This window comes from Leuresthes tenuis, unplaced genomic scaffold, assembly GCF_036924035.1.
Source record: "Leuresthes tenuis unplaced genomic scaffold, fLeuTen1.0.hap1 SCAF_21, whole genome shotgun sequence".
NCBI classification, from domain to species: domain Eukaryota; kingdom Metazoa; phylum Chordata; class Actinopteri; order Atheriniformes; family Atherinopsidae; genus Leuresthes; species Leuresthes tenuis.
Genome location: NW_027325375.1, coordinates 17,573,614 through 17,600,043, shown reverse-complemented (window position 1 = coordinate 17,600,043; position 26,430 = coordinate 17,573,614). Strand labels below are relative to the sequence as shown.

Here is a 26,430-nt window from a genome sequence, read left to right as displayed (position 1 = left end):
CAGTCATTCCACCAGTTCTACCGCCCTCTAACGGTAAGACAATTAATTGACTCAACATTAAAATATAATATTTTTAGTAGCGATTTAAAGGGCCATTTTATTAATGTGCTTTATTTTAAATTTATCATTAATTTATTTTATTATTTGAGTTGTTTTATGGGAACTGAGTGAATCTGGGTCATCTGATTAAATGACATAGGCCTAGTGTGCACTGGAGCAGGCCGAAGGAGTCAGAAGGCCTCTGGTCTCCTTCCAGAAAGAGAAAGTAAACAGAAGACTCAAGTTGTATTAATGAGACACAATGACATCAAATGAATGAAATAACTATCCAGAAAAAAATGGCAGTCTCTGCATTTATTCTGCAACTCATACCTCAGCAATAGTTCAATATAAACTGATAAAATCTGAAATAAAGATGTCAAACATTTTGTAAGTAAATTCAGTGCCTGTGGAGAGAATGTTAGAAGAGTTTTAGACGTAAGTCTCTGTATTCATTTGATGTTGTGCAGTTAGGTAAGAGTTCACACCCAAAAAAAAAAGAAAAAAAAAGACCAACACTCATGTTAACATATATTTATTTTTGCATACATACAACAACTGCTTCATACATAATGTGCCATCTGCTGTGCACGTAAAATATGGAACATTGGATATTAACATGAATTACAGCTTCATGTATTCACTTTAATACACATAGAATATTTTTCACAACACAGAGTCTTATCTACTATGGATTATAGCCATAAAAAGGGACACCGACCTCACAAAAAGGAGCAATTTGTTTCCTAGAAAATCTCATCTCGAACTGTGACATGACACAAAGCGCTGGCTAGTAACCTACTGCTGCCACAGCACCTACTGCACGTATTTGGGTAGCAACAAATGCATGTTCGAGATGACATGTAAGCAAATATAGCTTCTTTTTTTTTTTTGCTTAATTTACATGTTTATGAGCATGAAAGCATTACTCATCTGTTACTTCCTTACTGTAGGCCTGATGCTTTATCTTCCATGATTCAAACAGAAATGCTTTTCACGCAGTTTAAAGATATCAGATCATTTCTGAGGGCAGGGGGGGTGGGAGAAATAGTACACCTGTAGACTACAGCAGCTGGTGTGTGTCGTGTTGAAGAGGATGGCACTTTCACTGATCCGTTTGCGCGTTTGTCTCGACATCCGTCACGATCATCCGGCCGACAGCAGTGAATGAGTGAAGCAGGTAACACAGGACGAAATACTGACATCACCTCTGACAACACCACACACACACACATACACACACCTCAAAAACAATCAAAACACCCTCTCAAGTGGGAGAAATGGCTATGGTTCGATATTGCAGCTGGATCTGTAAACAGCGTTTGACGCCCAACACTTGAATCACACCACTGTCTGGAATGTGAGCCACACTGAGCCTGAGAAGTGTCGAGTGGAAATGTTATCTGGGTAATGCATTCGGGGCTAACCTCTATTCGGTAAAGGTGGGAGTAACCCATTAGTGCTGCTACGTGGGGGGAATTCTCATTGAGGTGGTGGGTGCTTTGAGTAAAAAGCCCCTTGTTTTGTTTTGAACATTTTTGCATACAGTATTGCCTTTCAACAGCCAGTGGACAGGCTGGAGCTGAAATACAGTAACGGCTATGAGCAAGTGAATACAGAGGCTATTATGTCTGTAATGTTATGTCAGTAAGGAGATACACTGCTTTAACTTAAGAGAAAATGTCCTTAGGGAATCTCTGATATCCCACTCTTACAATCTGTACACACTCACATCCAAACACAAACACGACAACAGACGATATGCACCGCAAATACAGCACATCACTTCTCACCACAGTAACAACAGCATATTATTTAGAGTAACTGTTACTAGAAAAGATAAGCATGACTTTTTCAATAAACCAAATTTGGAGTTTAAAAAAAAAAAGAAGAAGAAGAAAAAAAAAAAAGTGTGTGCTTGCTCACATGTCAAGACCCCAATCCTCGTCGTTGTTCTTGGAGCACAAGAATACACACTCTACGAGTTACAAGTTACGAGTTACAATAGTGCGCTTTGATGCTTTGGACAAACCAAGGAGGAGCCAAACACTACAGAGGGAGAAAAATGAGAGAGCCCACTCATCTGTTCAGCCTGCAGTCTCTTGCGTTTGTGTCACTTGGCCTTCAAACCAGAGCAGGACCGGGAGAGTGCAAACAGCATCTCAGTGCATATCAGATGCTTTTTGTGCAAACCACTGGCATGGCCATCACAAACATACTCACACACCCTGCAAGTACTTTACATGATGAACACACACATTTATACATAAACTGCTATGTATAGGTTCTGATATACAGCGAATAAAACTTCAGCTAAGTGTCTTAGCCCGCAAACAATGCTGACTGAAAAGAGAAATGCGTTACCATCAGGTGGATGAGATGATGTTACGCAGCATCAGTCCCGCAGCGGTGTGACATGTTCATTTTCACCCAGTGAGTCAACGTGGAGGCAAAACCCAGTGAAAAATAAAGTACATTCATAAAGAAAGAAAGCGTGCAATGCAGTTTTTCCACAGTTGCACCTTTGCAAAGCAAATTTGGGGCAAATATATGTCTCCTGATATATGTGACAACACTAAAAAAAAAAAAAGTAACCCTCTACTCTTGAGAATGAGGATCAGTCAAAATGAGGATGCATCACTGGGTGAAGCGAGTGTGAAGCTCCAAAGATTTAAATTCAAGTTTACAAGCAAATGCAGCACAGCCACACGGACATCTTTTGATATTGCACACGCGGTTAAACATATTAACTGTGAATTTAGATATACTTTATAGTACGACATACTGTAGACGCAGGCACATGTTTGCTGCCATAAATAAAAATAAACTGAGCGAGTAATATTAAAACAACTGGTAATACCAGGGAAGAAAACCTCTCATACACTTCACATGTTACTGCTTGAGATATTTATCCTTTCCTGTGATTCTGAAGGGGATTGGTCTATATTTTAAATACTGTCTCTTTTGCACACACGTACACTCCCCCACACACACATTTATCATAGATCTATACATATCTGGATAGGCCCCTTACATTCGAAGGGTGATATTATCTTTCCGTCGACTCCCTTGGGAAGAGCAAGTTGTTACTGGGGCCCTCTGGGAGCTTTGGGTTACTGGTTGTAGTTCTAGTTGGGATGGGAGGGGGTATGGTTGGGAATACTGCAGCGGCAGAGGATAACCACTCGGGCTCTGAGTCGAACACAGAGTGAGGAGGCTGAGTCTGGGTTTGGGACACTAAAGAAGTGGATGGGAAGACAGGGTTCTGTTGTGTTTTCGTTGGGGGTGGAAAAGCCAAATCGTCATCAAAAGTGACCCACTGCCTTGTTTGTTTCTCTCCCGAGGGAGGTGGCTGGCGACGAGGTGCCAGGGCAGGCGGAAGTGTGGACGGCAGAGCCGGGGGCAAAGCAGGAGCACGACATGGGTCAGGAGCGAGAGGGAGCAGAGAATTATGATTGGATGACGGTCCAAACAGGGACGTGGTCCTACTGAGCTGAGAGGTGGCTGCAGCTGAAGGGGCTGCCATTGGTGCAAAGGTGGGGACAAGTGGCTGAGTGTGAGCAGACATGGTTCTCTGAAGGTTTGCTGCTGGGGCTTGATGCTGGAAGCTGAAATCTGGGGTGAGGGAGCGCCGCTGCTGATGTTGCTGCTGTGCCAGAGGGCCTGTGAAGAGATTTGTGCTGCTGGGTCGGGCAGGGAGCGGGTCAGTCATGAACGGGTTGGGTGAAGCTCGCAGCATCTCCTGAGAGCGGCTGCGCGATGGGACCGGTGGAGGTGGGAGCAGGGAGGAGGTGAACGGCGATGGGGTGGAGAGTGAGGAAGAGGAGGATGAATCCGCGGCCTTGTGGTCTGATAAAAGGGAGGACTGGAGGGAGAGGGATGAGGGGAGAGTGGCGGAGGAGAATGCAGATTGAGGAATGAAAGGTGGAGTGCGCATGGAGGAGCCTCTGCTCAGTGACTGGGTGGTGTGCCAGGAGGAAGCAGAGGACAGAAAATCTGATGCAAGCGTGTCGAAGGGGTCAGGCTTCCATTGTGCTTCTCTTTGGAATCCATTCAGTCCATTCGTCTGAGAAGGGACAAAACAAAGAAAACACCATTCAGATGTTTAACAAACAAGGTTACAAGAAAAGGAAACCAGTGGAGTATTTAAACCTAATGGACCACATGTTTCGAGACAAAAATGAAATAAGTTAAAGATACCCTTTGGAGCTTTCTTGTAAACAATTCTTAAAAAAAAATTTTTTTTTTCAGTGGAGAATTGACATGCAGGCCTTAATGGCCGACATTCAGCATATTCTTTGTTTTTCATGCCTCGGGGTACCTTTAATCTGGCGGATTTACAGTTAACTACACTGACCAACATACAATCAATAAACTGAACATAAATAAATGGACAAATTATGAGTTCATTGCATACGTGCTCACTTTTGCCCCTCGGGAACAGAGTGAGAACATATGACAGGACACGTGAGGGGAAACGGCAACAACAATCCCTTTTTTTTCCCCCTCCCAGACACAAAAAACAAATATTGGTAGATTTTATGCTCCTTAGACAAATATATACAAGGCTTTGCCGTGAACTAAAACATCCAGATTAAAAGCGTTTGATGTAAAAGGAAGATAAATCAATTACAACATAAAGAGGGGGAGCGGGGGAGAAGGGTTACTGAATGTAATGTATGAAAGGTAGCAGAGGGCTGTTGTGCTATGGATGACACAAAGAAGTGGTTTAATATCAAGTACCTTTCAACCTGATGGCTTCTCCAGCTTGTGAGAAAGAGACAAAAGCAGGAAGAATGACACAGACAACTGAGCTCATCTGCTGTGAGTCATAGAAGTAGTAGTAGTGGTTTCGCTTTTATTGCAGGCTGTAATACCTTTCATCATTTTGAGCACAATATTGTATTATACCAGCTAAATCTGTAGAAACGAACCTGATGACGTTCGTGTTTTTTTGCTGTATGTATGTGTTCTTTGTTCAGCTGCTAAAATTCCAACAATTTTAATGAAAGGAAGTTGGCACCAACCTGTGCAGCTGGGGTTGCCTCAGACTTGGCAGCGTCGGGTGGCAGAGCATGAGAGGAGCGGGAACGAGGAGGAGGTTTAGGAGAGGATAGACCCTGCTGAGGCCCAGCAGGGGTGGTGGAGGAAGCAACAGCTGTAGGGGGAGCTGCTGCTTTAGGAGCGGCAGCTTGCTGTGGCAGCAGAGGAGCTGGAAGTGTGGGCTGCATCGGTGGGGGCAGTTGAGACTGAGCAGAAGGGGGAGCTGGCTGAGGCTGCATGGGTGGCTGCATGGGTGACTGAGCCTGGGGTTTCACTGCAGAGGGGGCTGCAGGAGGGGGTCCTGAGGGTGGAGGACCTGAGTGAGGAAACAGGACAGAGTTATGGCTTCAAATTTGCTGCATCAGAAAGAGGACATATCCATCCACATTTACAGCTCTCCATTGACATATCTGCAGATGATTTACTGCACCTTTGTGCTTCCCCTGAGTTCAGTCTATACTTGAAGCAAGCTCCAGTCTCTTTTAGGTCCCCCTCCCAACGTAACAACTAGGAAACCTATTTACACCAATGTAGCTAAATTAACTTATTTTCCTACCGATTTACTATTAGTATCAACACAAGTAAATCAGTACCTGCTCAAGCTCAGAGCTGATCTGAAGTATGATGCTAAACAACCCTGATAATGGAGGCTATGAATTTACATTTTTGAACAATAAAGCTTGAACAAAAAGCTTTCCAAGTTCCCTTAATAACAAACCCTTTAAATTCTCTTGTATTTTGTTCACCATGAATACATATTTCTTTACCCAGTGGCAGGTCAGGTGGTTTGGGTTGGGCACTGGGTGCAGGCCGTGGAGCTCCTGGATGGGTATCTGCAATAGGTCGAGGGGCCCCGGGATGCACCTCTGGGATGGGCCTTGGTGCTCCAGGGTGAGAGGGAGGTTGCGGGCGAGACTGAGGGGATATACTGATCACTCCAGCTCGAGGTGGAATATTCTGAAAGATGAAAATAAATGACAGAGCAGAAATTAAGATGTTGCGTAAAAAAAAACAAAAAAACCCAACCAGAAATGAGTTGTATTTGTCGATAAGAAAACTCACTGGTCTGGAAGCACCGCCAGGTCCAGGAGCTCCAGCTGCTGCTTGGCCTCGGCCTGAGAAGATTAAAACAGACAAGCCGAATAAATAAATGTTCAAGACAAGCTTTTAGGGCAAATGTGATGGTCTGTGCAGCTTTAGGGAACACGCAAGGAAAAGGAGAAGCATGAGAGCCTCAAACGTATGAAAACGAGAACTTTAAAAAGTGATGCTCGAAATCATATCCGAGTACACTTTATCTACCGCAGTGTATGATGGCTGACTTCATCATCAATGATGAGTCAGTCATTCCTGAGCTGCAGGAGGTCTGGAAGAGAGGCTCGCCTTGTTCTGTGAGCCAACTGCTTATCACACAGCAAGCACACTCCTTTTGCTTCTCTTTTCTCTTGCTGAATCCCTCTCAGAGCCCGCAAACATTTTCCCACACCACTTGGATGTCTGTGTCTGTGTAATTATTCGCTGTACAGTCACCAAATGTAAGTCAACCCTGCTTAACACGCACACCCTTACTGTGAAAGAGGGAATCAGTTAACCACAGACACCAAACAAATCGCTAAGGCAAAGGCGGGTCAAGTCACCGATAGGCTACACAACCAAATCCTGTCCTCCACCCAAGGACAGGCAATATTTTGTGTGAGGGCATTAGCACACATCCTTGGATTACAGCAGACAGTGTGGCATCGTCTCACCCCCATATCACAAGTACAAAGAAATCCCACACAAAGATGGACCGCGATTGGGCAAATACAAGCCTACAAACACCCGACAACCTTTTGTCTTCAATGGTACATTCATGCCAAGTGTGGCTACGTCATGCTTTGGTGGCACTCACCTGCAGGAGCATCTGGCCGAGGAAGAGCAGGGCTTTTTGATCCTTCGCAGCACAAAGGAAACCAAACCACATTACTGTTACAAACAAAAGTGACATACGAGTCACAAGATGCAGGTGTTTCCTATGACAACACATTACGGAGGAGAGGGGGGGGGGACTAGAAAAAGCATCTGATGGCAATAATGCTGCATAGCAGTACAGCTTGAGATGCTGTGAGTCTGAATATATCCCTCTGTGAGGAGGATTTTCCAACTAATCAACAGGGCTTACTTCGACCGAGCGGATGCAAAGATTAACCCAAAGACAAAGGAAACTCACATGTCAACCTCTCCCCTGTTATGTCCATAATCATCAGATTAGAGAAGGGCCCGCTTACAAGGTAATCACTTTCAGTCATATAGTCCTTTACAATCAGTTTGCACCTCACGACGAGCCTTGTTTTACATAATGTCCTCTTTGAACAAGTTTGAGATCTAATACAAATGTTGATCGTCGTGCCATCAAAGGAAATGCATATGACACCAGTTCGTTGAGTATGCGTGACGCTACTGCTAAATATTTCACGGGGATGATTTAGTGATGTCCTTAAAGTTGAGAAGATCAAATCTGCTTTCAATGGGAATAGAATTACACGTGTTTGTCTCTTTGGCCCTTTAACCACCAGAGTTTACATTCCCACTACTACTATTACGTACTATTATTATAATAATAATTCTTTTTTATTTTATTTTTTGCAAAAAAAAACTACTAAATCACACGTCAGTAACACACACACACACACACACACAAGACTGAAACTGCCTACAGTGAAGCAGAATATGTCAACAGGCATTGATAACATTGATGACTGGGTGCAAGACCGCAGGGATCAGAGATGACATTTAAAAACAACTCCTGGTCAGTTACCTTCGCTGCCTCTCCTATCAAGCAATGGGCTTGGACCTATGCCACAGTCTTAAAGAGGAGAAAGAGTTTTTTTTTTGTTTCTAAACAGTACAGTACAGCATGAAACATAAAAACCCCAAGTGATTAAAACAATTATGATGTCACAGCATTAAAATGACATAAGCTAGTCAAGCTTGTAGAACATTACCTATATAAAAATACAGGTAAAACTGTTTACAACACTTACTTAACAGTACTCATGGAGAGAAAATAGAGGGATGGTTATAAGACATAACTATTTAAGAGTCTATATCCACCAGGATTACATATTATGGGGAATACTGTACGATGCACAAGCAGCAGTGTGTTTGAACTTGACGTAAGTGTTCGTTCACCTGCTTTCTACTCCTATATCACATGTAAATTACTGCATTTTATGTGCAGGGAAAACTACTCCGATGATGCCACAGGAAATGCCCGCTGACTTGAGCGGAGCTCAGTGTTCAAAACTGACTACTTAACTGAAATAAGTACAAGAATTCCATAAAATACAAAGGCCATATATCAGAATTAACTGTGCTTCTCTTTGCGTAGCTCTGATGGAAAATAGCAGCCGCTAGATCAAAAGCCTCAGCCACATAAGCAACACATCGTCTCACAGCATTCACTTTACCTCCAGAGTCCTTTCTAACTGGCAGAGGGCTCATGCCTCCTTCAAGGAATTTCCAAAGCAGCGGGATAAAGATGAAAATGTTACCACCTGCCTGAAACATCTCATACTGTATTGTGAAAATTTTAATTTATGCATTTCCAGTGCAAGATTTTATCTAGTATTTCTCACTCAGGTTAAAAGCTACAGTCAAGAAATAAGAAAAAAAAAAAAAAAGGTCGAGGATGCTACTTTACCTGAAGGTGGTGGTGGGCGTTGAGGTGGAGCGGGCCTGGCCGGAGGGGCATTGGGACGGGGAGGAGGTGGGCGTTTGGGTTCCAGGCCTTGGGCAGTGGGAGCACCAGGCTGGAAGTCCAAAGGAGGTCCTGAAAGGAAAGAATAAATAAATAAATAAGAAAATTAAACTAACAAATGTTCAACATTTGCAGGAAAATGTGTGATCGCCCAGGTCATTCACTCTGAGAAAATGCTCATCCTCCAACAGAGGACACTCTTTCATACCAGTCAATGAAATGTATTCTGCATCAATTAATGCATCAAATATTCTACAATATATCAACCATTTATAGCACATACATATTTTTTCTTTTAAAGCACACTGGAATAAAAGCCACATGTTCTAATTCTAAAAATACTGGCACGTCTTATAATTCTGTTCTTACGATTTACATTTGACTGAAGAAATGACGAAGCACTGCACACATTTTAATGTTGCACTACAAAACACGGGGAAGGGAAAGTTTATTGTTAGACACACCATTTTCTATCAACAAACACAGATTACACTGTCACACATCACATTACCTGGAATTTCTCTCCTCAGCGACGACGGACTTAAATCTGCTTTCGCGTATTACAAACAACAACAGAAAGGGGTCACGACCTGAGCAGGTGATTCATTTGTACTCTTAGGCAATCTGACAGCAGCCGAGTGACATGCTGTTCTGTGTACCGCGTTTACCTTGTGATGGTCGGGAGGGTTGTGACCGGCTGGGCCTGCTGGGAGCAGAAGGTTCTCCGTGAGTGGGGGAGGGACAGGGACTGCTGCGAGGAGAGGGGCCCGGGGAGGATCCAGGGCCAGAGCCTGCTCCAGGCTGGAGGTGCTGGGGAAGGATCTCCTCCACCTCTTCATCCACGTCGCCTGGTGCAGACAAGAGGGCAAGAATTCTTGTTTGAAAACTGTAGACTCTACAAACTTCCTTTTACCACCGGTCGCAATAAAAAAAACAAAACAGAAAAGGATGATGGATGAGGACTGAGACCGCGTAATGCAACTGCTCACCTTCCATGTCATAATCGTCTTCACCCATGTCCGCATCCTCAGCAAGCAGGGTGGAGCTGGCTGACGTAGGGATGCTTCCACAGATCCTCTCCACGCTCATTTCCTCCTCAAGACTCTTGATCCAGCCTGGACTCTTTAGGCGGATGTCAATCATCTTTCCAAGGACCTAATGTACACAAAGTCAGCGATTATGTGACTAAAGGCCTTTTTACACCTTCAAGTCCACATCATGATCCCAGACTTCGTGGTCTGTGACACTATACACATTTGATCCGGATGGGTAGTCCGACTACACAACAACTATTGGCTTAAAGATAGATGCAAGTCTGCTTTGGCATGTTTGCAGGTAGTAACTCCAGCATTGATTAATTCCAACAGACTGGACCAAATTATTGGGTATGAGAGCACTCTGAGTGTAGGATAAGTAAGCGCATTCAAATAAAACTCAAGAGATGTTCAAACTGGGTGACTTTAAAGGGTCTTTGAAGCAAATTAATTATTCATAAATGACTTACAGTGGAAGCACTGAGAGACAGAGCAGCTAGAGCGGAGTAACCTTCCAAGAAGGTAACCCACATCTTCTCCTCAACAAACCTGCATTAAAAACAAAACACGCTGTCAATGTGGACTGTTCCAAAGTGATGCGTACTTTCTCATTCTGTCTCTTTAGCGATGTCAGGCTCACCTGATGAGGATGACCTCTCCAAAATGAGTAAACTTGTCCAACAGCTCATCAATGAGTTCATCACTGAAGTAGTCATCCGGCCCAGAGGAGCACAGTGACACCAGGATGGTGCCATCTGGAGGCCCCTGACGAGCAATGACATCTTTGTAGACTTGGTGCCGTGCCTCTGGATCAACCTCCAGAATGTCCACATCTATTATTGCCACCACAGGCCTAGAGTGAGACATGAGGTCAGGCAGGTGATCACGGTGACCGTGACACAAGATTCAACAGAAACTCCATTCCTGGGATTTCACCACGGTTAGATTTCTAATAGCGCTCTTACAGCCACATCGTACTCGTTACCTGTGGTCTGAGGTCTTAAGTTCAGCCCTGCCATAGTACTTCAAAATGCCAGGGCTCCAAAGGTGTTCTGGATCATCCTCAATCTCCTCAGATGTAGAGGCTACACCAACTACATTCATCTCCTCAGCTGAAAAACAAGAACAAATCAGTCTCAGTACAATGATGCTTCAGAAATTTAAATTTTTTTTTTTAATCCTGACACGCATTTTTTACAACATAGTTTCTACAGCTAAGATGTCTCAGATCTTATCTGACTCATCTGCGTCAAACCTGTTTTGTTAAAGTTCCATTTTCTTCTCTTCCACAGTATGCGGTCAGTCCAGGCTGGTGTGCGACACTTCTCACTGGTGTCATAATCTTCTGAGAAGAGGTCATACTTATAAGTGGGGGCAAAATCTAAATTTCCTTCGATAAAACCCCGGAAGACCTGTAGAAGACATTGAGAGAGACAATAACTTCTATAAGGTTTGCACATGAGTAACTAAGTTTAACTGACTGAATAGTCTATACTCTATCGTCTATTTTTCTACATTTTATTATTTAACACTGCACAGCAATGAAAATAGCTCGATTAGCCCTGAGGTACCATTTAAACATGGAAACTGGTACATCCGAATGTTGGATTTAATTCTAATGGGTGAGGAAAAGTAAATAAAGACACATGCATATTAAAAACAGCAACACACTGACAAAAAAGCCTGACAAAAAAGCCTGCACTCTTAGGCAGAATCTGACAGTGAATTTAGATTGGAAGCAAGGAGTGCACCTCAAAAATCTGAAAAAGTTGCATATTCGATGCGCTTCTTAATAAATAAACGTCTTATGGGTTTATTTCTTATATCAAGGCACACTTGATTTATTTTAGTAAGGAAGTAAAACCTGCCGAACAGCTACTAATGCTGCATGTGTGCTTTGGGCCGTACCGATCCAGCATTCTTCTGTTCAACCAGCTGGTCCCCAGCTGTCAAAGCATCCCAGTTCTGCTGTTTGATGAGTTCTTTTACTTCCTCGTTGGGCAGGTTGATCCGATAGTTGAAGTCTCCGCACCAGAACACGTAATCGTGCGAGTATAGCAGGCGACCCTGGAGGACAAAATAGATATTTGCTGTGCGTGCGACAAAGCAGGATGGTGTCCTGAAGCCAATTAGTGGCTTTAACGGTTTTTACCATCGGGAAGCTGAGTCTGCGGGTGATCTCGTTGTAATCGTCGTTCCTCTCCTTGACCTGTGACTGGCCCGCAGCAAAGTGGGAGCAGACAAAGCAGATGCTGGTGGTATGGAACAGCAGGCGGATGGCAACGCCTCCTTTATTACCCGTGGCTCCACCCATTCCAGTTTTCACGGTATCCACGGCTACATCCCTGGAACATGTTGAATGGGAAGGTTAAATCTGCTACCGCAAACCAATAATTATCAAACTTCTCGTATGGGAATCTGGACAGTTCATACCTGATGAAGGGTGCGTGCTGTGGGCGGATGAAAACAAACAGACACACACCCACGAGCTGCTCTGAAGCAAGCAGCACATACTTGTGGTCTCTTGAAATGTTTTTCTGGAGCTCAGCGGCCCAAAGTTTCTGGTTAGTAGTGCTGAGACAAGGACAGACAGCATTACAGCAAAAATCATTACAGGAAAAGAAGTATTACTGGATTTTGTCCTGTTAAATTTCTAAAATTATTTCCAAAGTCTCAATACTACGCATAATTGATCAGACCAAAGCAATGTAGCTGCTGAGCTTTAGACGCGAACACATTGTAAATCTTGAACACATACCTGGCACTGACAATGTTACCAGCATTCAGTTCAACCATTTCCTCAAAACCGATGGCAAAGATATCTATGGGGTTGGCTTTGGTGTCTGTAAAGACAGGAAATACAACATTCATGTTCAATCTGTTTAATCAAACCAAGAGTTTAAGAAAAGTAAATAACAGAATTCTTCCTTCCTTCAATTATTTTAACACAGCTTTGGTTCCGGTTCGAGGAGTGAATCTGAAACAACTCATATCTCAAAGCAAATGCTATATATATATATAGTGAATCTTACACCATGCCACTCTTACATCATGCATCACTGCATGGACAGAGGCTGGTCAACGTATTCCGCTGCTGATCAGCTAAGTCCATTAGGAGTCGCACTAGACTTGCTGGATAACTCTTCTCTGGAGATTATTTTAGCAAAAACATGTCAAGTGTTTGTGCTTTTACGGGTTTTTCACTCATTTGTGTGTCTCATAGTAAGCATTTTGAGATAAGACTGGTGGACTTTTGAGTGGTCGGCTGGATTGACTAGCCACTGGGCATGCAATGGTGTGTTTTAAGTTTTAAATTTAAAGCTATAACTTCAGTCACTTTGAGGTTTTGTCATTAAAATGAGGCCGATAGTTGCATCACTATCGCTAACATCCTGGTCAATAAACCGTCTTGAATCATGACTGGCCTCTTTCAGAAAAATCAAATGTTTTCATACTGATTATAGCTACTTTTATGACACTTCTCATCAATAACCACCTCTCTGCTTCCCAATTCCTAGTTTCTATTCTAAGATCAATTAACCAGCTGCTTAGGAATAAGTGCACAGATGATAATCCAACTAATGTCTTTTAAAAAGCTGCAATTTCTTCACCTTAAAAAATACGACTCTATGGAACATATGTGCAAAGGGTGACATTAACCAAAGGATAAGCAAAAAGCAACATACCCTGGAACTCAGGATGCCCTGCCTTTGTTGGAGCATCCAACAGCCAGTCGTTGAGTGTTTGGTTGCGAAAAGCGATGCTGCGAAACTGTTTCCCCCCGTTGACATTCCAAGTGCCGACACACACTCGAATTTGCTTGGGCTTTGTGTATTTATGATAGTTCTGACACATTCCCAGCAATACCCTTGGGGAGGCTGCAGGGGGGAGAAGAGCAGGATTAGACTGCAAAATGTGAGAATGTCAATGTTTGAATGAAGGGTGTGAAGGGAAACGAAACATAAAAATGGGGGGGAGGTCAAAACCCTTGGGATTGTATCCTAACACAAAAAGAGGAAGTCCACAATAATGTTCCATGGAGCATGGGAGAAAGAATGAAAGTGCAAACTCTTGTTGAAATACTGATATTCAAAGCACAAACGTTGGTAATGGCTCAATGCTGTCTGTAGATTTCCACTAAAAATGCGTATTAAGTTCGAACAACAAAATCAAAATTGTCCTCTCTCCTTTAATCCTTGTCACAGATGTCTGGTTACATGAAACAGACTGGATCAAACCACCACCAACGCCGCACTTCAAATGAATAATGAACAGCAATCACACATGACAGGACAACGTTTTGACAGGGGAGGAGAATGCATCAGTCTGTTGTTTGCAATCCGTCAGTTACTATACCTGATTGTAAGACAGGTTCAGTGACTAAGTTTGCGAGAGCAAGCGGGGGAGAAAGAAGAGAAGTGTGAATTAACCATCGCCTTAACAGATAATGCTGGCAGAGCAAAAGATGAGCATTTTTTTTCTGACTGAGAAAAGAGAGCTGACACAGTGCAGCTATAATGATCTATTCTGCAAAACAGCTAACTAACAGGACCAACACAGATACGGTATTGTGCAAAAAAACTTGAGCCACCCCTCATGTCTTCATATACTGTGAAGAAAACAGCCCTCTGTTTTGTTTCCTCAACAAAACACTGTTCAGGTACCTTTTTTTTTAATGCTTGAATGATTCATACACAGCTTGAAGTGGTTTGGCAAATAAAAAAAAAAACAAACACTTTCCTCTGAAAAAAAAGAGTAAGGCACAAGGACCGGATTGGAAATGGGCGACAAGAAAAGAAGACCTTCAGAAAGCCTGAAGAACTATTGCTGAAGACTGCTTTAAAATAATCAAAACTACAACAAAAGTGTCTTTCTTTGGGAAGAAAATATAAATAAATGAAGGAGTGCTCAAGAAGTTTGCACAATGTTGAACTTGTTGAAGCTGGTTTTTGCTAACTCATCAAAATGTTCAAACAGAGATCCAGATGAAAGAGAAAGAACATTATATTAAAAAAAATAGCACAAAATACACATGCTACTATAGCAGACCTGTAATTGTTAAACTGTTCACAAGAAACTTTAGGAAGGATGTGGCCTGTCATATCAAATATTATGTTAAACTATATGCCATCTTGCTGTTGTAAAGAATTACCATAAAGACTGGAGGTGGTGAGCAAGGCCCGAGCTTTGTCTGCTAAATCACTGTTAAGCGTGGAGCCCAGCCTCAAGATGTCTATGGCTTCCTGCTTAGAGCTGTCAAAGAAGTTGTTTTGGATGGTCCGCGTCACAGAACGAGCTCCATCTTTCAGCTTTCCAGCCTAAAAGAAAGAAAAATGGCACAAATTAAAAAAAAAACCCAAAACAAATAACTGTTATATTGTAACATAAAACCACTTTAATTATCAGATGTACTCTCAGTGTGAAAAAAAAAGTGTTTTTCTCACTGCTGCAATGGAGAAAAGACAAGAAAGAAAACTTCAGAGAGATCCAATCATTACAGATTTCTGAAGAACTCGCAGTTTAGGATCAAATTTACTTGACAAGATGCTACTTTAAAATTTCAGGGATTAATGTATGAGGTAATTAGATTTTTTTTGCCAGAAGGTGACAATTTGGACAGATTTCTCCCAGCAATGACAGATGATCATTTCAATGATAATAATGTTGATAAGGTAATAGGAATATGATCACATGATTGCCATATTCCTGCAGGTGAGATCTCCATGAAGCCTTCAAGACAGCATGTATCACAGGTGTATCCCCGCCCCAAAAATAAAATAAATAATCATCAAAAAGATCCCATCTATCCCAACCTTCCATCATTATCCTCCTTCATTTAACCCACAGCCGCTGAAATCAACAGGGCACCAGAAAAAGACCCATATCTCAAAAAAACAACATCGACTGTCTTGTTAACTTACCGCACATGCAGAGAGGTCCAGAGGACAGCCGAAAGACACAGCACACAAGAATTAAGAAACAGAAGCACGCAGTTCTACACACAGAGGAACAACTGCTCATACAAGACCTCTTGCACTGCATGCACAATGCTTAAAAAGCCATTGTATTGTATATTTCCTAAGATTAAAGTAAGAATTTCAACTCTTTAGCTATGTCCACATACAGCACGTAGCAGTAGCATCAGTGATGCTGCTGTAAATATACGAGTTGGTCCACAGCAGATTAAAAAAAGGGCCAGGTTATAAAAGGTTTAGATGATAATAACTAGTTTTTGAAAAATGTTTAAATGCAGGAGAACTAAACTGACTTGCTTATCAGACCCACCTTTTACAAATTTGCAGGTCAAACAATGATTCAACATCTAAGTTGATCCACTTGTAGGAGTACAAATATTTAGTTTTATTACATGAACAGTAGTGTACAATACAACACTGAGCTCTGATAAATGTATCTACAGTTCTAAGACTTTGGAGGGTCGCCCTACATCATACACGATCTATGGAGCACTTTTTGAGTAATGACACTTATTAGGTCTGACTGAATTAAAAGAAATCTTACATTAAACAGAGTTCTGATAACCTGCTGTACCTTACAATGTTTATAAATGCTTTAACTGTAAACCTGGTTATTAATGTGCATTCATTCTAACACATACCTTGGCCTTCCCATCCAGGGCACCGGTGCCAGCGTAGATCTTACTGACGGAGTCCCCGTTACTGGACCACATGTTCCTAAAAACCTCCTGAAACCTGGCCACCAGCTGCGGTTTTTCTGTCAAACCCATTTGTTCCAACTGCTTCGGCAGCATCTAGAGGTAGGGGATGAATGAAGGGGGGTTTGATTAAAAGAGACTTAAAAGAAAAATCTTCAGACTGACAATGGAAGCTGCTGAAATCCTACCTCAAGAGCAAAATAAGCTTGAACGCTGTTGGTTCTGTCCAAACAGTCCAGACAGTTGGTCCTGATGGTCCCTCCCTGAGTCCTGAACAGCAAAGGGTCATTTCAGATGTTTTCTTTCTGTACAGTGAATCACATGTACTAGCAACTCATTCAAGCAACACTCATTTAATCATAAATGGATTTGTTATCCTGTATTTCACAGGCTCAAGCTCACTTCAGTGTAAGGGTGCAACGATTGGTCGAAGTTGTCGAAAAAAAATCGATAACATAATTAGTCGTCGACGTATTTAATTGTCGATAATTGTCGGTTACGTAATCACACCTCTTTTTTACGCTGTCGAGCTGAACATCATTTTTCGTAAGGAGTGAGTCATCTCACTTCCTACCTATCTCTGCTTAGAGCTGCGGCCGCATTAGGGAAAATAATAGCGGGAGATGACCTGTATAAACATAGTGAAATGCCTGCGGACTAATTATCGTCCTCTCGTCCAAAAGTGTCAAGGGTCTGGGAGCATTTCACCCTCGACACCCAGAAAAATGACAGAAACCCACGTCTGTCATGCGTGAACATTTGAAGAGGAAGCAGGTTAGAGCTCCTGTAAGATATATAGCGTGTTAGCGTAGCCTGCTAGCTATAAATAAGCAGAGTTGTCTTGGATTTTAACATTAAAGTGCAACATTAAAATTGTATTATTCAACTTCAGTCCAAAGTTACAACCATGCTGTATTGTTTTTCACTTGTTCACTTCTCGATATTGATTCGACTGTTGGTGCATTACTGTTAGCACTCTTCTTAGCCTTTTCAGTTAATGTTAATGTTATAAGACAAGATAAAATATGGCTTGAATGTATCCTTTTTCAGTTTTGGTTGTTTTAATTGGTAATTAATCGATTAGTCATTAATGTTTCAATAATCGATTACTAGTCGACTTCCAAAAGTCGTTAGTTGCAGCCCTACTTCAGTGCTCAAGTAATCACAATCAAAAGAAGATTCACTTGTAAATACAGTGCTTCAACAAAGAGATGACGAGATTTGCAGCTAAAGCAACTTTGCATTGAATCTGTTTGAGCCGAGTCCTACAGAGGAATAAATTGCGCAGGAACAAAAGGAGAGACAGGAAATGAGACAGAAGAGGAGTCATATCAATGGATCAACAAGAACAGACAGCAGCTAGCGGAGTAGATGCAACACGCCTGGCTATGCAAGCCACAACAGAATGTTTTTACCGACAACGCACCCCATCTCGCTTCTAAACTCTGTTCAGGAATGTAGTGGGCTTAACAAAGCAGAGTCCATCCAGTTAGAACAACTTAAAAGATGGACATCTGTTGGGCTAATCCATCCAACAGAGAGCTAGACATAAATCAAGATTGCTGCAAGTGGTAGGGTTTAGTGAACCCTGAATTCAGAAGTGCGTCACCTGAGCAGCTGGCAGCCATGAATGGTGTCAGCCAAACCACTACAACTGGAGCTGTCACAAGACACAGTTGAGTAAAACTACAAATCTATCCAAAGAAGAACCATTTGATTTCTACCTCACAATGCCTGTTTCCCCAGAGTAGTAGAAGAACCCACAATCCTCAATGAATCTGCCCAGCTGGGGTTTGAGGACACTGTGGAGTTTGTCTGCCTTCCCACCCTTCACATTTTGATGATAGTCAAAATTCACCATCTTCACTGCTGCTGCATGCTCCGATGCCTTCAGGTGACTCTGTGAGTGAGCGACAGGAAGAGGACATATTTGTTTAAAATCAAATAATACAAAGATGCTGTGCATGGGAGTTAATTTTCCTGTAGCAACCAAACGCAGTACTTGAATGCCAGGAAAACCTTTAATTGTAATCTGTACACATGCAGATCAGCTGACAGCTGGGAATACTGCCAGCTCTCGGGAAACAAAAACCCTGTTCACCGACTGCTCGGCTGGAAAATGGAGTAGTTGTCCTTATTGTCATTACTGCATGGGTTTAAATGGAGAATAAAAGGGAAAAAAATCTGTTCTGACACTTTGCCAGCTACTAGTGAATTCAAAGCCGTCTTTTAAGACAAATTAGATAAAACCCCTTTGTATCCATCATCGTTTAAGGGACTTCTCACCTGAAATGCCTTGCTCAGCATGTGTTCCCCTTCCTTACTTCCAAGCAGGTTGATGATCACCTGCTTTCCATACAACCTCCGAAGTGCAGTAAAGTGTCTGGAAAACACAACACAGAATAAGCACCGCATAGGTGTGATCGTCGGTTTATAAATAAAACTGTTACCAATCTGCCCGTTAAGAAAAACAAATTAATAATAAAAGGTGAGGTCACTTTTTCAGCTTGGTTAAAAATGACAAATGATCTGCAGAAAAGCAGTACAATGAATCATAGAGAAAGGCAGGTACGAGCACATCCTGCAATGACTATTTGAGTAGAATTGTTGGCTTTGAACCATCGAAGAAGACGTACTTGGCCATTGCAGTGAAAAGCTGGCTAGATATGACAAAGGATGACTCATCATTCCTGAATTGAACTGTTCCCAGAATTGGTACAACTACTGCCAACTATTTAGTGAGAGAAATACTCATTTTGAAGAGCTGGTGTTTCAATAAATTTGCAATAAGAACTCGATAGCAATACTGAGCTCAGCCTTGTTGAGTCTATCCAAAATAGTCCAAGATATCTAAAAATTAAAGAAACAGTGGTTGAGTTAGTAACTCTCCAGTGAACAGCACTTAGAGGACGGCTGTTTAGGTTTGACTGCAGTGGGCTGATAAGAATGGAGCCAGTACTGGGTGTGGTACTGTGATTAGAGTAATCACCCTCAGTCTAAAAGGCCTGAGTTTAGGCCCCAGTCACAATACATCTGGCAAAAGTGATACAGTACAAGATACAGTCCTGATCACGCATAATATGCCTGTAGACAGTTTCTCTGATGTGGAGAAAACCCACAAGACTCTCACATATATGGGAAAAACATAGCATTAGGAAAAAACAAAACATCTAGCTCTAGCCCTTTTTTTTCCGACTCTGACAAGTAAAATAATGATAATTAACCATCCTAACTAATTTAAGAGGTGCATGTTTGTCACGAGTAATTCAAAACCCAACACCTGGCAGCACCTTAACCATTTTCAACTTTCAGAGTAGAAGTTGGAGGGATGCAAATAAGCACTCAAGTCCAACAAAAGGGCCAGATGGTCTTTGAAATGATTTGTAATTCGGGAAATTCAATGTTTATAATGAATTTTAACTAAAGCTTGAACTAAATCAAAAGGTTACTTACACTAAGTGCAGAAAGTCAAGGGGGAAATGAAACTCCCAGTTATGAATATAAACTACAGCTTATGAGGGTAAAGAGTTAATAAAGGGCTATTAAAGCGTCCTTTATGTTCTCAGCAATAAACTGGCCTCTATGGATACACTTCAATTAACATCTTCTCCTTCACAAAAAAGGAAGAGCTCTCCTCAATAGTGACTAAGACAGTAAGTGGAGGAATCACAGTGCGGTTAAGGAGTGCCAATCTGTTGGAGGTCACATAAAGCAGCTGGAAGCTGCAGCACACATACAAATGTTCTCACACGAGCTTCACAAAACATCTTAATCACCTTTCAAAAGCCGGCGCGTTTGCCTCAAATCCTCGTGAGAGTTTGACTCGATGAGAACCGACCTGCGGAGACACAAGCCACAGTCCCCTTCTTTGGTAAAGATTTAAGAGAGCAGAGAGAAGGAAAAAATAAAAAAATAGCAAACAGCGCACATGTGGCAGATTGCAAGGAAACCAAACAACAGAACGTGGATGTAGGGCAGAAATTGCAGACGACGCTTAAAAAAAAAAAGGACAGACGAGATCATGAAAGTGTCTGAAACAAATGTAAATAGAGAGAAAGATAAAGAACGGAGCGGGACACCAGCAGCACATCTGCATTGAGGGTAAGGAGCGGCCAAAATTTTGTTCTCATTTCTACAACACACCTTCAACCCCAAATTTCAGCCTTGCGTTCTCTTATCAGTTCTATCATTCTGCTATAACAAATACCACAGAACCAGAAGCAAGCATGATGGCGCGCACACACGGCTACACCAGCACCGGCTTAGCAGGAAACCAACACTGGCCGTTCTGTGGAAACCTGCTCGCTCTACACAGCAGGTTCCAACTTGCTTCTTTGCTGCCCCCGATGAAGTATCTGCTTGTGGACAAACATCTCCGAAGCCATTTTCCCTTCACTTCTTTTGCATGCTTTTCAAATCTCTTCTCCTCCTGTCTGTATTAGCCTTTTGTCGGCTGATAAAAAGACAACCGAATGCCATGACCTTATTCTGATCACCCAGTTTAGGTCGCAGGAACGTGTATTCTGGGTCTAATCCAGCTATTCATTATTAAGACTCCAGTTTCTCTCTGGGTGTTATGGAGATGTACTTTGTGCTCTCTGGTTTGCATTCAGTCTCTTCTTTAAGATACCCATTTTTCTTTCTTTTGTCGAATGAGCTTTTATCAAAGTTTTGCATCCACTAGCTTAGTTTGTTTGCATATTTCGGATGGGTCCTGCGTGTGCCTGGGCTAAATCGGGCAGCTGCCATTTGTCACTCCTTTCTTTCTCTTCCGTCATGCAGGTCTAGTCTATGCATATTTAATAACTTCCTGAGATGGCATCTGAAACTACTCAAGTTGCAGCTGAACATCTCAGACCAAAACCTCCCGACATTGTTTATGACTATTTTTTTCCCCTTCAAGTCATCTCCCCAACTTACACTTAAATGTCTGCGATAACAAAATTAATTACTGTCAACAACATATTTAACAGTTAAAAATGGCATTTCTGAAAGTCACATTACCGTTGAAATAGCTGAACATTACAGCAGCTTGATGGCTTCTTTCGTCTGAACAGGAATTTTTGATTATTATTTTGCCTTGAAGCAGGACACCGGACCGAGAGAGGTCAGCTAAACCACATTAATAACACACATCTTTCCCGAGAAGGTTTTGTAGTACAGCACTACGGCTATGATTCAAATGCTAATTCAGAACTATTTTCAATGTTCACTTACTTGAAAAGAAAGAAAAAAAACATTACTTCCCATTCTGGATAAAAGTGAAATTACACACCTTTGCTCAGAGAATATATTTGAGAGATTTGGAAGGAGAGCCTACCCTTTACAAATGGTAAAGGGGACTAAGCGCTAAAACAGTGCTTTAAAAGCAGGAGGACTACAGTTCTGCCTGAAAACAACCCCAAGCCCTCTACCCTGTGTTTTTGACCAAACCAAAGACCCTTTCCCTGAACAGGTGCCTAATATGGTCTTGGCTTCCTTTAGGTCTCTACCAAATTGAACAGCTCGGTTTTCTGTATCACCAGTTAACACCTATCCAGTTGTTTTAGGAATACTTGGGAGCAGACTAAATGAAGGGAAGTGGTTAGGGGCTGTTTTCAGATCAAGCTCTCACCTGACCAAAGAAGTCTGGGAGCTGAGGAAAACAGAAAAAAGCCCTTTACCAAACACTATTGCTACCATTAACCTCCCCCATGACTGCTCTAATTGAACAGTCTGTGCAATGTCAGGACAAGAGCAGGAGAATCCAAGTGAAGGGTAACGCTCATTTGTGAATCAAATATCTAAAATGGAATTTCCTGCACAGGTGCAGTCTGGATAAAAGCTCATATGGACATTCCTTTTTCCATCCATGGCCTTTGGCATTGCACAGAGGAACAGCTACCTGCAGGATTAAAGCACCAGCACCAGCAGAGCCCCCCAACCACCCCCAATCCCCTCCGAAAAAAACAGGGAGGAGAAAAAAAAAAAAGAAGAGGGTTATACCAGGTGGGGGTTCTCATCCAGTCCATTAGGGTTCCGATGCTCATTGAGGTGCAACAAAACACCCTTAATGGACTTTTTCTGAACACAGTGACAAAATGTGTTAAAACTGGGATAAAGATGTCCACTATCATGATAAGAAAACTTTCTCTTTTTTTTCCCAAACAGTCCTAACAGACACAAAAGACGCAGTTGGCTTTAGTTTAGTTTAACTGAAGCTGTTCTGCGTTCACACATAAACTGCCACATCAAATTATCCTGAGTGAGTCACACCTAAAACTGCGGCGTCAATTAAGTGGTCAGGACTTGGCTGAACAATTTAGACGCGAGGCATTCGCTTAACATGGAAACCGCAATACCTGTGTGTCGCATCCGGTCCTATTGAGTTAAATATAGGAAAACGTCACATTCTTAATTCAACGTTGGCAGAATGCAACAGATTAAGCTTTTATTACCTGGATTCCAGGTTGTTCCCAAAAAAGAGGAATGGACCCCCGGATCTGTATGAAGGATGAGACTTTGTCATCCAGGAAAATAACCTGTTAAAAAAAAAAAAAAGAAGAAGTTACATCATGTTAGGTTCATTTGTAAGGGTTAAGGTGACAAACACACAAATGTCTCTAAAAGCGTTAAAGAACAAAACTAATTATGGACCTCAACAGGTACAGTAAAAAAAAAAAAAAAAAGGCCTTCACCTTTATGATTCAGATGAAAAGCAGGGTAATTACCTCAGTAATTACCTACAGACAATACCAGCATGTGTGTCTGCGGCAAGACGTAAAGCAAACATCATATATAACAGGCACTGAATCAGAAGCAGACAGGCAGCATTTCTCTGTGCAGACAGCATGACCAAAATCTGTCAACGGCTGGCCAAACATAGTAGCACACCTGACGATACAGTACTATCCAACACAACAAACCCAGCAATTACAGCGACATGTCTGAAGCCTGTAATGTTCAACTTATTCTTAGAATTTGACTTGACCTGACGCTGAATGACCTTTGAGCTAATTTTTGCAGGGATTGCAATACACTGTATTTCAATAGTAACAGTTCTCATCGTTTATTTATTTATCTATTTTTTTAAAATCACAACAAAGCTAAAAACGAGTAATATTCAAAGATACATGCTTTCCGACAGTGCGATAACTAAGAGATAAATATATTAACTTCCTAATCTGTGGTACCTGATGAAAAGTACTGCTATCCCCACAGCTGACAGTCACAGCATAATCCACAAAAAAAGCACACTCGACAACTGAATTTACCAGATTCTTTTTAGGACAACGTCATTTAAAAAGAAAAGAGAGCCCAAACAAAATTGTCAACGACGCGACCCACCTGTTCAGTCTCCACAAAGTTGGCTACTTGTCCGTCATCATTCGTTCCTCGGACATTGAACCGCGTGCCAGCTCGCTCCGAGCTGAGGCGGGAGAAGGTGCAGGCCTTGGCCTGTTTGTGCCCTGCGTAGATGGTTCTGATTTCCACGCCGCCACACATCAACCTCAGCAGCCAGTCATCACAGTTTACCCCATAATGTTTAAGGTGCAGATGCAGAGATTGGTTCCTATTGAAAAATAAAGACGGATAGAGCTGTAAATTTGCAAACCTCACGCAGCATTTATTACTATTTCACAAATCGTAGGACTGTGCAGATCATGACATGTTTATTTTGTTCACCCATATGGACATATATACAGAAAAATTCATGTTCCTACCAAAAGAAGCGGTTGTCAGTAGTATCCTCGAGGATCCTACGATGTGCGTTGAGACTCAAATCCATGCTGACTCCCGTTGAAGACCAGGCAAAGTAGAAGTGTCCCGAGTTTAGAACCTTGCGCACCTCCGAAATCCGATCCTCATCTCCTGGATCATTCTTCAATGATATAAAATCTGTCTGCGTGACCCTGAAAACCTCTGAATCCTGTACCTTGCCCACAGAGCTGCATCCTGTCACAACCACAAGACTGTGGAGCATGGAATCACCTGGAAGATTGGGGTGAAACATGAATTTTGTGATTAGTAAACATCAAAAGACAGGACGGGAAATTTTCGTGCCTCTCCACTATAGCAATTCACTAGCCAGTAACACCTCAGCCATCTAGAAGACTCAGTTTTAAATCTTTCACACAGCTTTTTCCTTGTTGTGATAACAAGATCCTTCAAGGTCACATGGAGGGCAGGAGAAAGCAGCTTAAGACTAAGCAGCACCAGTGTCACAAACCAGAAGAGCTTCAGAGTCACACTAGAACCTAGGGTCAAGACATGGACGGTACCCGGTGAAGAAGCAACAAATCAAAATGATTACTCTCTCGACTTACCCAGGTTAAGGCGAAGGACGCCCAGAATTCCATAAGCATCAACAATCTTCGTGTATGTATTTTTAATGGCCTCCTTTTCTGCTGCCGCTAGAGGACAGAACAAAAGGAAGAAGAAGAAATAAGGAAAGTGTTTTTAGAGCAATGGCAAATGTAGCCTCTGAATGCATTAAAAACACACAGCCGAGGATGAATTGCTTGTTGTTACAATTCCCTCATATAGTCTTTGTTTAGGGCTACAGTTCAAAGACAACCTAAGTCATTTCTTATTACACTGTAATCAAACAAGAGGCCTTACACAGAACTGCGACAGCTCCTGATTCAAACATGAGGCATTCCTCCCTGGTCCTAGTTTCCACTATGACACTGTAAGGTGGTGGATCGAGCTTGTGGTAAATGCGATATCCTTTGCTGAAGGCCATGGCTGATCCAAGATGAAATAAACCAATATGACCCTGAAAGCAAAAAACATGACAATGAATGATAGCAAGAAACAAGAAACATACTTTGCCATGCACAATGTGTGAGATTAGACGGCGCCTACTGCACTTTGGGATCCTCTGTTCACTGTTGATGGAGTTGGATCCTAAAATCTAACCACTTACTTTTTAAGATGTCTAGTTCTCTATCAGTAAATACTTTAATGTGGACAAACCAAATGTAAAGACAGTATGATGAACGTATGAACAGTTGCAATTAAGTTTATTTGGTAAATTTTTCAAGTCAATCCTGCAAATTACAAATAACGGAAGTCTGTCATACAAATGAGCAAATAATTGCAAGATCAGAAAGAACACTCAGATTGCGAAATGCACAGCATAGCAGGCGATCAATGCGGACACGGCCCGCAGCCGTAACATATTGCTTTTATTAATTGAATATCACAGTTAAGAGGATGACTGGACTGAGGGATTGGGTTAACGGTTAAAGGCCGGGGAAATGACACATCGTCCATCCTGACTCCAACAGTCACGACTTCGTATTGAAACTGCAGAAAGGAAGCTTAACGCAAACCCGCCAGCTAGCTCAAAAGCTACATTTTGGGCGATGACCACCAAACAGCGAGAGAAATAGCATTATAAAGCCAGAGCAGCTTGCTGTCCTTCTCATATTCAACGTTAGCTGTAAACGTTAGCTAAGTTAGCTAGATTAAATCACAAGGATAGCTAGGATTTGTTAGCTTACTATATTTTGATGGTGGTAGTATTTGCATGTCCGGAATGATAAACTATCAATAACTAAAGCATATATTCTTGCAACACACCAATATAAAACATATACGCTTGTATATGCGTGATAATTATGTCCTCATCTCCCAACTGTCGGTTTTAATTAAATTAGTTGGAGAAACAGAGACAGCATAGCCCGTCTTACCTTTTCCTCCAACCGGATTGTTACTCCGCTGTCACAACAAAATCCTTCCCGGTGTTTTAGCTAGATGGTACATTCCGACGCAAATTACGCCTACCTCGCGTTTACCGTAATACCGTACCGTAAGTATGTCAGGTATGTTGAAGGTTTTTATATAACAAAATATCTAGAGTGAGGAAATTAAATAGACACAAAGCTAAGTCCACTGAACGTTGTTTCAGGGAATTT

General features: G+C 42.0%; 1 protein-coding gene across 7 annotated transcripts; it reads right to left on the bottom strand.

Moving 5' to 3' along the window:
* Window positions 1-558: 558 nt before the first annotated feature.
* On the bottom strand, window positions 559-26,244 carry synj1 (synaptojanin 1). Of its 7 annotated transcripts, XM_072375320.1 has the most exons (31): window positions 26,206-26,244; window positions 25,130-25,286; window positions 24,835-24,921; window positions 24,232-24,499; window positions 23,855-24,080; window positions 22,966-23,049; window positions 22,514-22,591; window positions 20,305-20,366; window positions 18,815-18,911; window positions 18,253-18,428; window positions 16,717-16,798; window positions 16,472-16,624; window positions 15,008-15,173; window positions 14,212-14,235; window positions 13,542-13,733; window positions 12,614-12,698; window positions 12,289-12,429; window positions 12,008-12,200; window positions 11,764-11,922; window positions 11,111-11,267; window positions 10,841-10,967; window positions 10,496-10,708; window positions 10,326-10,404; window positions 9,811-9,976; window positions 9,490-9,669; window positions 8,765-8,893; window positions 6,974-7,015; window positions 6,145-6,197; window positions 5,850-6,039; window positions 5,067-5,398; window positions 559-4,105 (listed from the first exon to the last, which is right to left on the bottom strand). In XM_072375320.1, the coding sequence occupies exons 2-31, from the start codon at window positions 25,251-25,253 to the stop codon at window positions 3,089-3,091; spliced, it is 5,082 nt and encodes a 1,693-aa protein (XP_072231421.1). In that variant the 5' UTR covers window positions 25,254-25,286; window positions 26,206-26,244; the 3' UTR covers window positions 559-3,088. The 7 variants fall into 7 exon arrangements, with proteins under 7 accessions (XP_072231421.1, XP_072231422.1, XP_072231423.1 ...); XM_072375321.1 differs by lacking the exon at window positions 14,212-14,235; XM_072375322.1 differs by lacking the exon at window positions 22,514-22,591.
* Window positions 26,245-26,430: the final 186 nt, after the last annotated feature.